This window comes from Strix aluco, chromosome 1, assembly GCF_031877795.1.
Source record: "Strix aluco isolate bStrAlu1 chromosome 1, bStrAlu1.hap1, whole genome shotgun sequence".
Taxonomy (NCBI): Eukaryota; Metazoa; Chordata; class Aves; order Strigiformes; family Strigidae; genus Strix; species Strix aluco.
Window position 1 is genome coordinate 47,822,770 of NC_133931.1, and position 15,422 is coordinate 47,838,191.

A 15,422-nucleotide genomic window follows, 5' to 3' on the forward strand; every position below is an offset into this window, starting at 1 on the left:
CAGCACTAATTATCTAGTTGAGTTTATTGCTGAAAGGAAGAGTCCTGGTTTTGCTGATTTTTTTTTTTAATTGTTTTTGCAATCGGGACATAAATGTTTTACAAGGGCGGAGTGCTATTTTCATAATTTATCTTGATAAAGACTGAGTTGTTTCCATTTGGGGTATTCCTGGTTAATAAATAGAGGCAAGAAAATAGAGAGTTTTAGTGAATTTCACAAAACAAGTTAACGTCCTTTATAACAATTAATACCCTGTGCCTTTTTTATGGGTACTGATGTTCTGTATTTCCCTATTCCTTTCCACTGGATTTTTGCACCCCATGCTCAGTACTTCAAAGATTAGTGTACTTAACTGCAAATCAGTGAAAATTGGTGTAGTCAGTAGAATAACCTGTATATCTAGAACAATTCATGTGAGTAAAGATTTACAGGATCAGTTCATATGTTCTGTAGTGTCTCCTCAAAAGACACTTTCTATCATCTGTCATGTTCAGAGGTAGGAGAGGTGTTTGAGGCAGCTAAAGAATGTAAATATACCAAGCTGGGACTTGCATGGGCATCAGTCTCCATCTAATTTATTAGAAAACTGCAATCTTTTAATTAAATATTCAAAGGAAAAATATATCTAGTGACTCCACCAAATCTTTTACATATTAAAATATGTGAAAATTTAAGCTTTTCAAATGTTGTGTTCTAGTTATCTTAATTGTTTGCTTTTGTTTGTTTTACAGAAAACCTGTGTATTATATGACTTAGATGTTGTGGCTCTAAATGAAAGTAAGAAGAGAACCTGCTGTGCATTCTGAAATATTGTTTCTTATTTCATTTTCTTTTCAGAAAATATTAACTGTTGCAAAGGAACATACAAGATTTCAAAAGTGAGCCTGTAATCCCAAAACACAGTATTACACAGACTTTGTTGCCAAATGTTTTGATATGTTTATATTATATTTTCATATTTTTAATGTGAAGTTAAAACAATTATCTGACTTTGGAATTATTAGATGCATCACAGGATGACTGCATTTGCATACAAATGTTTGCAGAAATGAAATCTAAGTGATAATTTTCTAAGTCTAATTTTCTCTTATTAAAAAAAAATTACCTTGACTTTTTTTTTCTGTGTTATTTCTGCAAGATTTGTAATGTAATGAACATTGACACCATCACACGGGCAACTTTCTTATATATGAAATCACTTATGCTATCCCCTAGATAACATTTCTTCAAGTGGCTGATATTTACTGCAGTACGCTAAGATAATTTTCTGGGAATTCTTGGCTTTGTTTCCTTTATAGCCATTTCAGAAACATAGGTGTTACTTGAATACCCTTGAACAGGGAGGCTGCAAAGGTGAGGGCTGAGAGGAAAGAATAAGAATAAGCTATATACGAGATCAGTATGTTGCTGAACCTTCCTTAGAAGGCAGGAAAGATGGAATAACAGAATGCATCCAGAAATAGTTATCTTGCTAATGTAAAGTTTTATCATTCTATGAAATAATTCATGCAGGTGTTAGCAGCATACCTGCATTTTCAAATGTTCCTTTTCTCATAAATGATCACAATTTTAAAAGGATATGCAGTTCTTGTTTGATATTGTGAGATATTTATGTTATTTTCTTAATGTATAAATACATCAGGTATCTGATTCTGCTCATTTAGATCTATTTTATACTGGTATGTAATATCTTTAATTTCATTGGAGGATATATGATTTTATTTAAATTTAAATGAGGGCAGAATCAGGATACCAGTTTCTTTTTCTTTATTCAAAGGCAAAGAAAACACAAATCAAACCTGCTGGACAGGCACAAAGCAAACACAAGTCGGGAAATCTGAAGAATTGTGGTGATCATATTGTCTTTTTATTAATTATTTTTGCCTGGGAGTTGTGGTTCTTGATTATTAAATTTAATTGTTTTATCACCATTTGTGAATGAATAATACTACTGTGCAAAACTGTGTTGTGAGCCACCCCAGCACATCCAGAATAACTAACTTCACTGGCTTATTGTTGTGGAATGTCACTACCCTCCTGAAATATGCCTACTTCTTTTTGAGGGCTGTTTGCAGATTGTAATAATATTAAAATATTATTAAATTTGGTATTGAGACAGTGAGCTCAACTGGAAAATGCTTTCTGAAGCATATGGGACCTAATGTGCCTGCACATACTGCCGGGTTACTGTCCCACCAGGCCATTTAGTATGCTTGCAGAGGGGTGCGAAAGGATGGGAAGGGCTACGTATTTACAGCTGCTCCTGACTACTCATCATGGTCAGTCACTTAAACTAGCGTTTAGAGCAAAATCTGAAAACAAGGAACAAAGGGTAATCCCTGCTTTAGTTACAACCATAGCAGAGGAAGAAACCAGTGCTGGAAGGGATTTTGAGAGGCTGTCTAGGTCCTTGTCTTGTGGTCTCTCTGAGTGGCATACAGTCCATCTTTAACTGGTTTGGCAAGCAGGAAGTTTCCTAATACCTAACCTAACTGATACATGTGGAAAGCAGGTTCTCCCTTTCCTCTTGATGTAGGTGAACACCTCTGCCTGCCCTCTCTCTTCTCTTTAGGCCAGAGAGCCCCTGTCCCTTCTACCTTCCCTTGTAATTTTGGTTTTCGGAATCCTTTGCCATTTTTGTCTCTTTCCTCTCAATATTTTTGAGTTCTCAGCTATCCTGGAGTTTAGACCTGAAAACTGAGCAGACTATTCTGTAAAATGATTTTTTCATTATCTTATGATACTCCTATTTATGCATTCCAGCATCAGCATAATACAAGATAGCCTAGCACTGCTCATGATCCGTAATCTCTTTCCTGAAGAACTGCTTTTTTATCCTGGTACGTACTTGTGCAGCTGATATTCCTTTGTATGTGTAGAACCTTCTGTTTCTCCGTATTCGGTGGCATTTCAGTTTCTCCAATCTGCCAAGATCCTTATGAATCGTAATGCTGTGCTCCAGCATAGTTGGAGCCTCTTCCTGTAGATGCGATCTCCAAGTGTGAGTAAGTGTACTCTGCTCAGTCATCAAAGATACTGATGAAAGTACTGAATAGTTCTGGATCCAAGACAGATCTCAGCGAAATCCCATTCTGTATATCCTTTCAGCTTGGGAGTATTAATTATTTCCAAACAATTTTGCACTCATATGCTTGTCTAGACGGGTTTTTTTTGGTTAAGAGCACATTATGTGAAACCCTGTGATCCTCACTCTTTCTACCCTATCCATGAAGCCTGTTACCGTCTGATAGAAGGAGACTAGATTGATCTGGTATTATTTGTTACTGACAAACTCATGCTGTTACTTCTTCTGTCTTTACTTTCTAGACTCTTGCAAATGGTTGGATTACCTGTTAATTTCTTTATATTTTTTTTGAGTAGAAATTCAGCTAACCAGTTTGTAGAGCTCTTTCCCTCCACCCTTTGAGAGACAGGCAATCCTTTTCGAGTTTTCTGGAACCTCACTCATTCTCTATTGATTCTTGGAGGTAATCAGTAGCAGCTCTAACATTGCTTGAACCCTAAAGGAGTTTCATCAGGTCCAGTCTGTCCAAAAAACTTTAACTTATCAAAGTATTTTCCAGTCTATTTCTTCATTTTTCTAGCCTAAGCTCTTCGACCTTTGTCAGTACTGCTAGTAGTGAAATCACATCTGCCTTCTTAAACTGAAGACTGAGGTTGGAAAAGGCATTAAGGATACTGGAGTCTCAGCATCACAGTCATTAGGTGATGATTAAATACATTTCCCCCTCTGTGGAATGACAGAACAGTTTTTTCCTTCCTCTTCTCACTATGCATCTTTCCAATATCCTTGCTATCTTTTAAATCCAATGTTCTAACATTTTGGGACCTTATCTTTCTGGTTTTGTCCATACATAGTCTATACATTTATTTGTAATTTAGTAATTTGACCTACTTTCTACTTTCTTTCAGGTCATTGAAGATCTTATGATTCAACCCAGTTAGTCTTTATTTCACTTCCTCTCCTTCCTCCGCGTAGATCAAATTCTGCAGTTTTGCCTTCAGCAGTGGATCTCCAATAAACTTCAATCTGTCCTGAACTCACAGAAGTTTAGCTACTAGTTCTTTGAGTTTTAGTCTCCATTTAGTTCCTCCTTCTCTTCCTAACAATGAAAATAGATAAAAGAGGGTCAGATTGATTTGTAATTTTAATTTCATCTCTGTATAGCTAATGAGCATTTCAAATACAGGAGTTTCTTCTATACATTTTTCCTTCTCGCAGTGTTTTCTTCTACTTGTGGCTTAGGTATGATCCACTCGCTGGCTCACCTTAGGGAGATGCAGACACTTAGGTTCCCATGCAGTGTTTGCTGCATGCCTCACCCCTGCTACCTGATGCAGTGTGCTTCACCTAACACTCCAAGTAGCGTGAGTGCTCTCCTCTTTGCATCTTTTGCTCTCCTGGAGCAAAACAACTGCCTTTTTCTGAGCATATGCATTGTTGGCTACATTCACAGGAGTGTGCCACTGGGGAAAACCCACCACTCTCACTAGAAAGGACCAAAAGATCTCCCACCAAACTGGAACACTGTGCTTGGAGGCATTTTCCCACATAGAAAATAGGATGCAAGTTGAGAGCATTATCTTCATTTAGTTCTCTCCGAAGCTGGATGATAGTATCGCACAAATTCCCACAGATGGAATTTTTAGAATAAATAAAGGTTAAGTAAGGGATTTGACTGGAAAAAGGAGGACACCTCTTATAGTGAAATAGAAGATAAAAGGTGAACATTCACACCAGACCATCAGATCTCTTTAGAATACCCTGCATGAGCAAAGATTGCTTGGATTTTGCCAGTAAGACAGGAATAACGTTCTCTTTCAAAACATGAGATGTACAGACATCAACTATATCAAATGTGTTGTTCTCTTTCCCCCTTGCCTCAGAGAAAGGCAGGTATTTAGGATCTGATTCTGAAGCGATCACTGTATCGCCTGTTGTTTCCCACTGGACTTGTAAATACTTATTATGAAAAACGGGCCTTTGATATAAAGGCAAATCACATGTAGGAAGAAGAAATGCAAATTCATGGGAGGTTTTAAAGAAATACTGACTATGATGGCTTCACATGAAACTTAGTGTATAAGGCTCAGAGTCTTATTTGGTGTGTGTATACTAAGGTGTAAAGCATGTTACCAGATTCATACTAAAATCAGTTTGTTGTGAACAGCTCCATTTCAGATGTTAACATAGATACGAGCTGATGGTGATCCAAAATGCTTTAAAAAATCATTTTACTGGCAATGGGATAAATATATACTAGAGATTTTGCAGCCTGCTGCATAAATGTGTTGTGAAATCAACATGAAAGTCAATTTAAAATGCATTTAAGAATCATTTCAGGAATTATTCTGAGTCCCCCTGCCACCGCTTACAGTTTTATGGTGACAATTTGCTGTTGATACATAAAGACTGTCTCTAAATGCCACCTAAAAGGCACATACAGAAAAACTAAGATTTGTGTAACTGAGGCCCTGGTCCTGAGCTGGATCTGCTCACAGGGATTCCTCTTGAGGTCTGATGGCTTTGTTAGCATTTTGCACCAGTAGGAGACTCTGGTAAGAGATCACACTAAGGGACTAAGGCATTGCTAGACGTCACAGAAATCATTATATCTAAAGTGTTAATTATACATAAGGTGCAGTTAAAGCAAGAAATTGTCTGAGATTCATATGTGCTGGTGATTTGAATACTGTGTATGTAATATTAAAATATATTTCAAGGAGGTTGAGCTATAGTACAGTTAGGACACATAACAAAGTCACTCTAAGAGCTCCAGCGAGACATTTAAATACCAGTAAGCTTTATGATGTCTCTTTGCCTGGAAATAACTGAATGAAATGTATATAGTATCTAGAAGTTACATTTTTAAAAAACACATCTTGTTCCAGCAGGATGGGTAAGAGTGGATTGGGTTTCCACCGGTTGGAGAGAACACAAACACGGTTGCGTGAAGATGGCTGTAGGCCATCTAAAACCATCTGAAGAATGAAAAAATCTTTAAAGAAAAAGCGGCAGTAACTATTTCTGTGTGAAGATGCATTCTTCCCAGACAGCAGAAGTGCATGATGTCTGAGAGGAGCATACGCTGTGAGACAGTTATCTATCCTGGAATTAATAGTACCCAAGATGGTGTTTAAAAACAATTGTTGACAGACTAGCACTTCAAGTCCTGGTGAATCCCAGTCTGACCTCATTTGCTTTGCCTTATACACTGCCCCCAATAACCTCGTCAAACCTGAACCAGTTAAGACCATGCTTTTGCTTTCCATATTTCAACAATAATGCTCTTTGCTATTATATTACTTTGCACTTCAATAGCTTAATTCACTTGAGTTGTTCAAAGCATTCGGTGAACTCTGTAAAAGGGAAGCTACTTGGAAAAAAACCTGTCGTATTTTTAAAGCTAACTATTCTGGTAGGCAGGATCTAACGGCAGCATGACTGAGTGTAGAGAACGAAGGTTTTCCATAGTGCTGGGAAATCCTGGTGCCAAACGGTGTAGCTAAAGCATGGACCCACATCAGGATGAGGCTCAAACCAACCCCGATCCATTTGAAACGAGATAACTTGGGTTTTCTGTAACCCTCTGTGCCGACTGGCTTCCACGGTCTTTGTTTCATCTTGGAGAGCATGGCTGAAGTCCCAGGCTCTGTTTGCAGCAGAGCAGAACAAGAGCGTGTCTGTCTTGGCCCTCCTCGTGCTCGCGGTGCTGCTGGCACCAGCAGTCGCAAAGGCACGCAGCAGCGGCTGGCCCGTCACCAGGCGCACGAGGAAGGGCGAGCGGCAGGAGAGCTGGTCGTACAACAGCTCTTCCCCCAGCTCTGCCAGCCCCAGCAGTCTCCAAGACAGACACCGTGGAAGATGGAGCCTGGAGAGGGATGTTAGCTGTGGATGTTTTCAGTCGTTTTACAAATCACTGAAAGGCACTTTTATGTTTCTAGTCAACAGCACAGCCTTAAATGTAGCCAAGTTTACTGCAATAAAATAAACAGCTTTGACACAAAAGCAAACAAAATAAACTTAAGCACAGCACAATGCAACCACCCAGGAGTTAGTTTTTCTGGTTTAATTTCCCAGAGTTTCTGCAGTCTAGCAGTCTGGAGATGCACGAAAATGCATAAAAAGTGGTATCATTAAATAAAATATCTTACGAAGTCATAGAAGACTTCATCGCATAAGCCACTTTGAAAAGAGAACTCATAGTTGATTTTAAATATTCCCGTGGTCTGAAGACCCTTGAATACACAATATAGGTAATATATGTAATGCTTGCATGTGCCGTAACAATAGCGAATTGAAGATTTACCTCTAACTTCCATGCACTACTCTTCATGTGTTAAATACCCATCTATGGTTCACAGGTGAAAACTAAAAAAATAGATATAATCAAAGTCGCCATCTAATTGGACTTTTTTAAAATGTAGGCTGTATTTCACAGGCAAAGTTCCTATGCTAAATTAAGCGGTGAGAAGCTGCAACGCAACCCTCTTGCTCAAAATTGCTTTGATAAATGAAGCGAGAGTGAACCCACGTCCTCCAAGAGACCCCCGAGTGCCCGCCCTGCGCGCCGACCTCCGGCCCGTCGCACCCCGCCCCACCGGCCGCGCTGCCCGCAGCCCCCCCCCCCCGACGGGATGGGACGGGACGGGACGGGACGGGACGGGACGGGACGACACCTGCGGGGCCGCCCTCCGGCTCCCCCCGGCGGGACGGGCGGGCGGGCTGCAGGGCGGGCGAGCGGTCGGAGGGTGGAGTGAGAGGGACGGGCTGGGCTTGGCGGCGGCGCTCCCCGCCGGGCGGGCAGCCCGGCACTTTCCTTTTCGGCGCGGGGAGGAGCGGCAGCTGCGCAGGCGTTGCTCGCACCCTGTTGATTAGTCAGTGCTGGGATGGCGCTTCCTGGGCCAGGCGCGGCGGCGGGCGGCCCCAGCCGGTCCCGGGGGGCGGCGGGAGCAGCAGCAGTAGCAGCCGCCGCCGCAGCAGCCGCCCGACGGGCCTCCCCTTCTGCCTAGCGCGGCATGTCCCGGGGCGGCCGGCGCTGAGCGGGGCGGGCTCCGTCCCTCCGCTCCCCTCCCCGCTGGCTGCAGCCCCGCCGGGTGGGAGCACCCCGCCGGCGCTGCCTGTCTGGCTCCTCTCCCTTCCCCTTCCCTCCCTCCCTCCCTCCTTCCCCGGGCCGGGAAGATGGACCCCGGCCCGCCGCTGGGCTGCAGCCTCAAGGACGTGAAGTGGAGCTCGGTGGCCGTTCCCCTGGACCAGCTCGTCAGCACCTACCGGCTCCCCCAGATCGCCCGGCTGGACAGCGGTGCGTGGGGCGGCGGGCGGGCGGCTCTGCCCGGCGTGGAGCGGGGCGCGGAGCGGGGCCGGGCGGGCGGCTCTGCCCAGCGGGGAGCGGGGCCGGGCGAGCGGTGGGGGGCCACTCCTGGGGCGGGCTGCCGGAGCCCCGGGTGCACCCCCCTTTCCTCCCGCGGCTGGAGGGAGCCGGAGAGCGCCGCGGCTCCCCGGAGCGCTTTCCGTGCGGTCCTCGCACCGACATCTGCCGTTACCGGGTGCCGGTGCAAGGCTTCGACTCGCACGGGAGCCCGTGCGTTGCTTTGCATCAAAATATCTGGGTAATACCCGCCCCCTGCCCCCTTACCGTGCGTGGCCAGGGGAGCTCGGCACAGCCTGTCTGCCAGCAGCTGCCTGCCCCCGAGGAGCGTCCTCGCAGCCCCAGATTAAAACGTGGAAGGGCATTTTCCGTACTGGAGACCCGTTGTTGTGATGAAGTGATGCTACACCAAGGCCAAATAAGGAGGGACATTAAATAGCCAAGTGGGCTAAATCCCAAATGTTACACTTCACCAAAAAAGCCGCGGACCTGTAAAAAGAGGAGCAACGTAAGAAGCCTTTCCAGTCTCCAGATAACTTTTTATTACTGTTCACTAGGGTGCTCGCCTGCAGTTTCCAAGTCTGCAGCGTTTTGTTTACACCAGGAAATAAGAAAGGAGTCTGACAGAATAGCTATGGCAGCGGCGTTTTACCTTTCCTGGATATGTGTCTTAGAAAGTAATGTGTCGGCACAGAGAACTGGGGAAATAGGGGGAATTTTTCAGAAAGGCTCAGACTTTATAATATATATATAGTAATACTATATTTAATAAAGACTCGGCTGCTGTATTGTAGTGTGTATGTGCATTGCATGGTAGCTCCAGGAAAACTGTCCAACTCTTCCATCTCTAAGGGAATGCAGAATATAACTCGTAAATCAGGAAAAATTTCCAGGCTTTTTAATTCATTAGCTTTTGAAGTCACCTTGTACTTACACAATGTAATAGAACAGGTCTCTTATAAAGTTTTGTATTGATTTGAAAAGTTAAAAATGAGCATAGGCATCGGCCTCTGTTACTCCCCAGGATTGGTTTATTACTTAACTGCAGTTCCCGTAATCCAGGGATAATTCAAACGAGGGCTTTTTTGACTTTGTCCCTTGATTATGCAGTACTTTTCTTATCCCTTGCAGTACTTTCTCAGAGCTGGCACTCAGGAACAGGTTAAAGAAAAGCTTCTTTGCCTTTTTACCTGCAGCTGGCTAGTTTTCATACTGTCGAATGTTCCTCGTGGTAATACCTTCTGTCACTAGAAGCAGCTAAGATGGCCTCCAGTCACTGCACTTAAGGCTGTCAATTTACTTGAGATTCCTGGCAGTGATTCAGGCTTTAACAGGATGTATGTATTGATGATTTACTAATTTCCCTTTCTGCATGTCATACTTCCCAATCTCCCTGCTCCTCTTGTCTTGCCTCATTGGAAGGGACCTGCAAAAGCTTTGTGGGTAGAGAAAGTTTATGGGTTTTGAAGCAAGAAATTTTTTGTTTTGGTTTGGTTTTGTGTCAGACCTAGTGATAGAAATATCCCATAATTGTCAGGGAGACGAAGATGTTGTGGATTTTGTGCAAAGGCTTTTTTGTCCCATGTGCCACACTTAGACCATGTGGACAGGCAAGTGGGTGTAAACAGACCTGAGGTCTTTTGCTCATGCCGAGATGGCCAGACATGAGGCAGCTGTTCGTGTAGGTGTCCTGCGAGTAATGGTTCAACCCCACACTAGACCCTGCTGAGAGGCAGGCTCAGGTATAGCACTGTGCTAAGGGCTTTGGGTTGGAGCTGGTTGAGGTCTGGCCAGTTCAGCGTGCAGGCAGAGGCTCTTGGGTCTGCTTTTACCTACTCATACAGACATACCTTTTAACTTCTGGGACTACAGATGGCAGACGAATCAATATTTTACAAAGAGCACTGACGCCATGGTCTTGGTGGTACGAAGAGAACACTTTTTCTATTTCCAAAGGAGGTTGTCTTGCAGTAAGAGAAAGCAACCATGAATCATCGCGTAGTGTCCTAAAGGAGGAAGGTTGGGTTGTTTGCGGAAACGACTGGGGCACCTGCTGTCCTGGGATGGTTGCTCTGCATCCCTGTCCTTGTCTTGCAAACAAATGGAGCTCTGTCAGAGAATTTCTTGATGCAATACTGAAGAAGAGAAATGCAGAGTCCAATCCAAGTGTGTGTCATCCAATGCTCCGGAAGTTTAAGGCTACTTCTGTTAACAAAGTAGCATCTTGTGCAGTTTTAGCAGGATGCAGTTCTTGTCTCCTCCGCACCACCGCAGGTACAACCTGCAGGTACTCATCGACAGGTCAGGGTTCTGTTGCACAGAAATGGCTTCGTCTCCTCTTTAGGTGCTGAATTCCTCTCCAGATCAGTGGAAGCTGCACGTGTTCCATGCTGTTGGAAATCAAACCACCTGTAGATGTCTGTCTTCAGTCACCATTTGATTTTGTGGTTGGCTTCTGTCTGTAGCAGTGAGTTGTTTCTAGGCTTGTTGTTTCAGTCATCATGAGGTTTTGTGAAAGCCAGAGTTCGTTTCTTCTGGAAGACCAGGATGTAGAAGAGGATTGAAAAGCTAGAGATGCATTTTGTTCAGAAGATGTGTTGTTTCTACATTTCTTAATGGAGTTCAGCACTTGGTGGTTAATGTTCTTAGATGATACACACACAAGATCTCCAGTTTCTCACTGTTGCTTCACCTTCAGGGCTTTCAGTTTGAAGGGGGAGAATGGGTATGATGAATGCAGTTTTATTCTTTGAGTTTGGATGTGCAGCTCCTGGAAAAATGCCCTTAAGTAGTTCAGTTTGATTTCTTGACAGGGTGAAGTTATGAAATATTTATGCACACTAAATTTGGTCCTCTGCTAAGAAGGGAGGGTTTTTCTTGATGGTATGGGCTGAGGGAGGAATGAGAGGAAGTAGTCTGTCGTTACATCAAGATATAGTTGGAAGTAGTTAGGCATCAGTGCCAGCCTTATCCACCTAGAAATGATAAATATGTCAAATATGTTTTTTCAGATGAAATTTTAAGACTCTGTAGTTGTGTTCCAGGTTATGCTTTTGGACGCTGTTAAGTCATAAGTTTTGTTTGTTTTAATCTGTTCATGTGTTTTAATATTTTTCTGGTGACTATTGTTATATTAATTGAACAGATAGACTGCAGAAAAAAAAAGCTGTTGCTCTTGAGAGGAAGCAAATGGAGTTTTTATGGGTTTTTTTCCAACATATATAATGGCTTAAATATTTCTAGAGGATAACTCAAATACAAAACTGCTAAAAGAGTGCTAAACATACTAAAGAAAATGAATGGACTTTATCTCATGCTGTGGAATTCACTGAGTGGGCTGTTTCAGATGAAAAGAAGCAAGACTTGAAGAGCAAGAAAGGGGTGAGCTTTGTGCTGTGTTTTTCCTGTCCTCGCCCCCCTGCCATCCTGATCTTCATTGTCACAGCTGAATCCCACCCCAGTGACACTGAGAGGCTCCTGAGTGGGTGCAGTGGGGAAAAGATTTCTCTCTGGGAACCCGCAGCAGAAAGATTGTATCAGAGTGTGGTTGTTGCAACAGGGCAAAAGGTGAGTGTCGCTGGTTCTCTGAAGACACGCGGATGTGCGTGAGGCTTGCGTTGACTGTCTTCAGAACCGGTGGAAAAGGCTAACAGTGAATCTGTGACTGTATCTTGTTGCTAATGCTGAAATGATGTTGTGTGTGATTTATCTCAGGGCTTTAAATGTCTGGTAATTATTTTTCTAAGGATAATTTTGGAGGGTAAAAGAGAAATGCTATCAAGGTTAAGATCTGGAAAATACTGCTCTGCACAGAGCTGAATTTCAGGCCAAGTTGTTGGGGTTTTTTTTTTTTGTAGGGTCACTGCTCCCTGCGGACTCTAGGAGTTTGTCAGTCTCTTTCTTAGTGGAACTCCCTTTCCCTCAACCACTGTTGCTGTGTTTCCACAAATAAAGAGCAGCCTTTGCTAGTAGGTAGTTTTCACCCATGGATTGGGTATGAACTGGAAGAGTTCACAGAAATTCACAGCTTGTGTACAAAGACTAAAGTTTCTGTGATTAAGAGGGTATGTGGTCCTCTGATATTTATTTTTTTTTTCACAAGGGGTAAGCATATTTATACATATAAGAAAAAAAATGTTATGAAAACTGATACTCTTGGTCCCCAACTCAGAGAAGTGATTTCCTACTGTGCATATTGGGGAAACCACGCTGAACTTTTCTGGAAGGGAGACCATAAATCATGATGAGCCACTGAGACTCCAGAGGAAATTCTCTCTGCGTTGTAACTGTGTGGTTGCTGTAAGATGAAATGACAGAATTAGTGGCTCTAAAGAAAGGAAGAAAACATCAAATAGGTAACCATTAAAGAGTGAATTCTTTTATTTTTTACCCCTGAGTGAACTCTTGTGAGTATCAGCAGTGGGTGAACAGTGAGTTTGTGCCACTATTGCTCCTGGGGCTGAAGAGATTTTATTGACTTATTTTATTTCAGGTTCTCTTTTTCTCTTCCATTTCAAAACTTTTCATGGTGACGTCAGTGTACCCCAGTCACGTTCAGGAGACTATTGTTCCCTGTAACACATTACCGTAGGGCTTATTCCGGTTCCAAATATCTGGAAACTGAGCACCCTTGCAGCTTATCAAAGAACATCACACTCAATAGAACAGCATGGCAGTGTACATAATGAAAATTAGGTATTGCGTCACTCTACAAATGCAGGTTATCTGTGCAGCTGAACAATACTTTGAAACCACAAAGAGACTTATTCTTTTAAGGTCTGAATGCTGCTATCCGTGCTTTAATTGTCTTGAATGACCTCCTTCTTTTGAGAAGCTAGTGCAGGGTGTCTCAGTAGTCTGCTATTGAATAAAACTTTAAAAGGAATCATGTGGGGGTAGGGCAGAGCTTTTGAGCGGACCAGGAAAGAGGTTTCAAATATGCTCAGACCCTGGGCAGTGGCCGTGATCTGATTTCCCACTCTAGGTGTGGCCGTCTATTGTGTACTGTGGTGTGGTAGGTGACAGTTCTCCTATATTGAGCACGCAGACAACTGTCTCCAATTCAAAGGCAAAAATCCTCAAGATACCCTGTATCCACATGCCTCTATGTCTTCCTTATGTGCTGAGCAGCTTTGAAACTCCAACTGTTCTGCCATTAAAGTACAATTTCAGAAGAGTCTCCCCCTTGCTTCCTCTTCTTTCCTCTTTTACCTTGTGGTCTGCTGTTTCCATCAAGACAATTGAATAAAAAAGCAGTTGTCAGGTTGCCACTAACCACTGCTTCTGGGTTTTTGTTTTGGTTGATTTTTTTTTTTTTTTTTTTTTCTTTTCCCCTGTTGGAAGAGATGTGTTCCAGAAACATTATAGTGAAAAAGCTTTTAATTCATTTAATATCTGCAGCTACTGGATGGTGTCTGAAGATTACAGTGCCTTCCTGGAGATGGAGGCCAGTAACTTGCAACACCTATTCCCAGGTGTACGAAAGGCTTCCAGTGAGACAGATCAAGAGTTCAGCAGCATACCCATTTTACACCATTTCTTTGAGCTGTTTTCATGTTTGGCAATCATTTAATGTACAATAATGTCTACTCCATGATCTTTAACCAGTATGCCGTTTGCACTACACTGGACCCTTGGTAGCGTGGTAGGGTTGCTAAGATGCAAAATAGTCGTCTTGCTCTTATTTCTTACATACTTAATAAATGTTCATGTTCTTTTCTGCCATACAAGGTGTGAAACTTACAGCTCTTTGTTTCAATTTCTAAAGTTTTGACTCTGTTAGGTGAAGCCTTTGTGTATGTACCTGAACAAACTCTTCCTGGATAATTCTGTAGTTCAGGTATTGGAAGGTGAAACACCATTAGTCTTAACTGAAATTCAAGTGCTATAACTTTAAATCCATGGCTAAAGTCGTAGAGGAAGCTTAGTGCCTTGGCTTTTTTTTCTCCCCCCCTCCCCCCCAATTTAAATTACATGTAGCTTTCAGATAAGGCACAAAGTATACATAAAATCAAAGGAATTAAGGTGTCTTGAACAGTTAGTAAAACCCTTAATCTTAAAACAAATGTGGTGTGATGAATCATATGCTGCTGTTGCAAGATATGGTGGTAAGGAATGGTACAAGTCTAGCATAGGAAAGAAGGGTTTTGTTGTTTTATGCTTTGTCTGTAAGTGCTGTTCTGGAACTAGGTGTTCCTGGCTTTGGTGATTACGTGAATTGGCACTCCCTGTAATAGCCCGGCAAAGGCAACTCCAGGGAGTATGCCAAGACGAAGTGCTGGAGGATATTGGACAGCATGCTCCAGTGCTCCAGGATTTGATGGAAGTTGTGGGAAGAGCTACAGCATGTTCCAGTTATTCAGTGGTGGTTTGTCAGCAGTGAAGGGCATGGGTGTTGCTGTGTTTCCTTTTGGCATAAGGAGTAACAAGTTGGTTGGATTAGGGAAGCTTAAGTCTCTCCCCTATAGGAAAATATTCATCATCTTAATGTGGATTGCATATGACTCAAAACCAACCTTCATAAAACCCAGTGAACCAATATTTCAAGTCTGAAATTTTTGCTTTTAATGATGCTTCCTTTTGGAACGAGTTCTATGTAGCATTTGTGGTCTGTGATTTTCATACCATTTACAGTATGAAAAGCTCGTGGAGCTAACTTCACTGCACCTCTACCTGTAAGACAGATCTGCTAATCTGAAGGCCTAGCATAGAAACATAAAATTGAGGTGTATAAGCAAATTGAAGAGTGTGTCTTAGAGGATCAGGGCCAAGTCTGCTTTGCAGTCTCTGTGGCAGTGTGCATGTCAGCATAAAACTGCTAATATTACAGCTTTGCCAGGGCACCTGCACACTTGGCTGAGGTATTGCATCAGCAGGAATAGCTGCTCTGCCTCGGTATCTCCTGTACTGCTGCTGCATGGTGCATCTCCCTGTCAGGCTTGTTGCTGTGTGCTGGGGAGTAGAAATGTCTTTCTAGGGATGGGGGGGGTGGGGTGGGGGTGGGTTTGGAATTCAGCCTCCTTGTTCTGTAGT

The 15,422-nt window shown here is 42.9% G+C and overlaps 2 protein-coding genes across 6 annotated transcripts in view; both read left to right on the forward strand.

Moving 5' to 3' along the window:
* The window catches only part of LOC141921408 (ras-related protein Rab-10-like), a 38,947-nt gene extending 31,883 nt beyond the window's left edge, over nt 1–7,064 (forward strand). The window contains exons 6-7 of one of the 4 annotated variants that reach the window (XM_074820080.1): nt 732–777; nt 5,914–7,064. In XM_074820080.1, coding sequence (XP_074676181.1) covers nt 732–777; nt 5,914–6,014 — 147 coding nt within the window. In that variant the 3' untranslated portion in view covers nt 6,015–7,064. Of the gene's footprint in view, nt 1–731; nt 1,111–1,777; nt 2,123–5,913 lie in introns of those variants that run through there. The other 3 variants (XM_074820089.1, XM_074820099.1, XM_074820109.1) reach the window with 3 other exon arrangements.
* A 687-nt stretch (nt 7,065–7,751) lies between these two features.
* The window catches only part of GAREM1 (GRB2 associated regulator of MAPK1 subtype 1), a 104,575-nt gene continuing 96,904 nt past the window's right edge, over nt 7,752–15,422 (forward strand). For both annotated transcript variants that reach the window (XM_074820050.1, XM_074820060.1), the window contains exon 1: nt 7,752–8,324. In XM_074820050.1, coding sequence (XP_074676151.1) covers nt 8,204–8,324 — 121 coding nt within the window. In that variant the 5' untranslated portion in view covers nt 7,752–8,203. The remainder of the gene's footprint in view (nt 8,325–15,422) is intronic.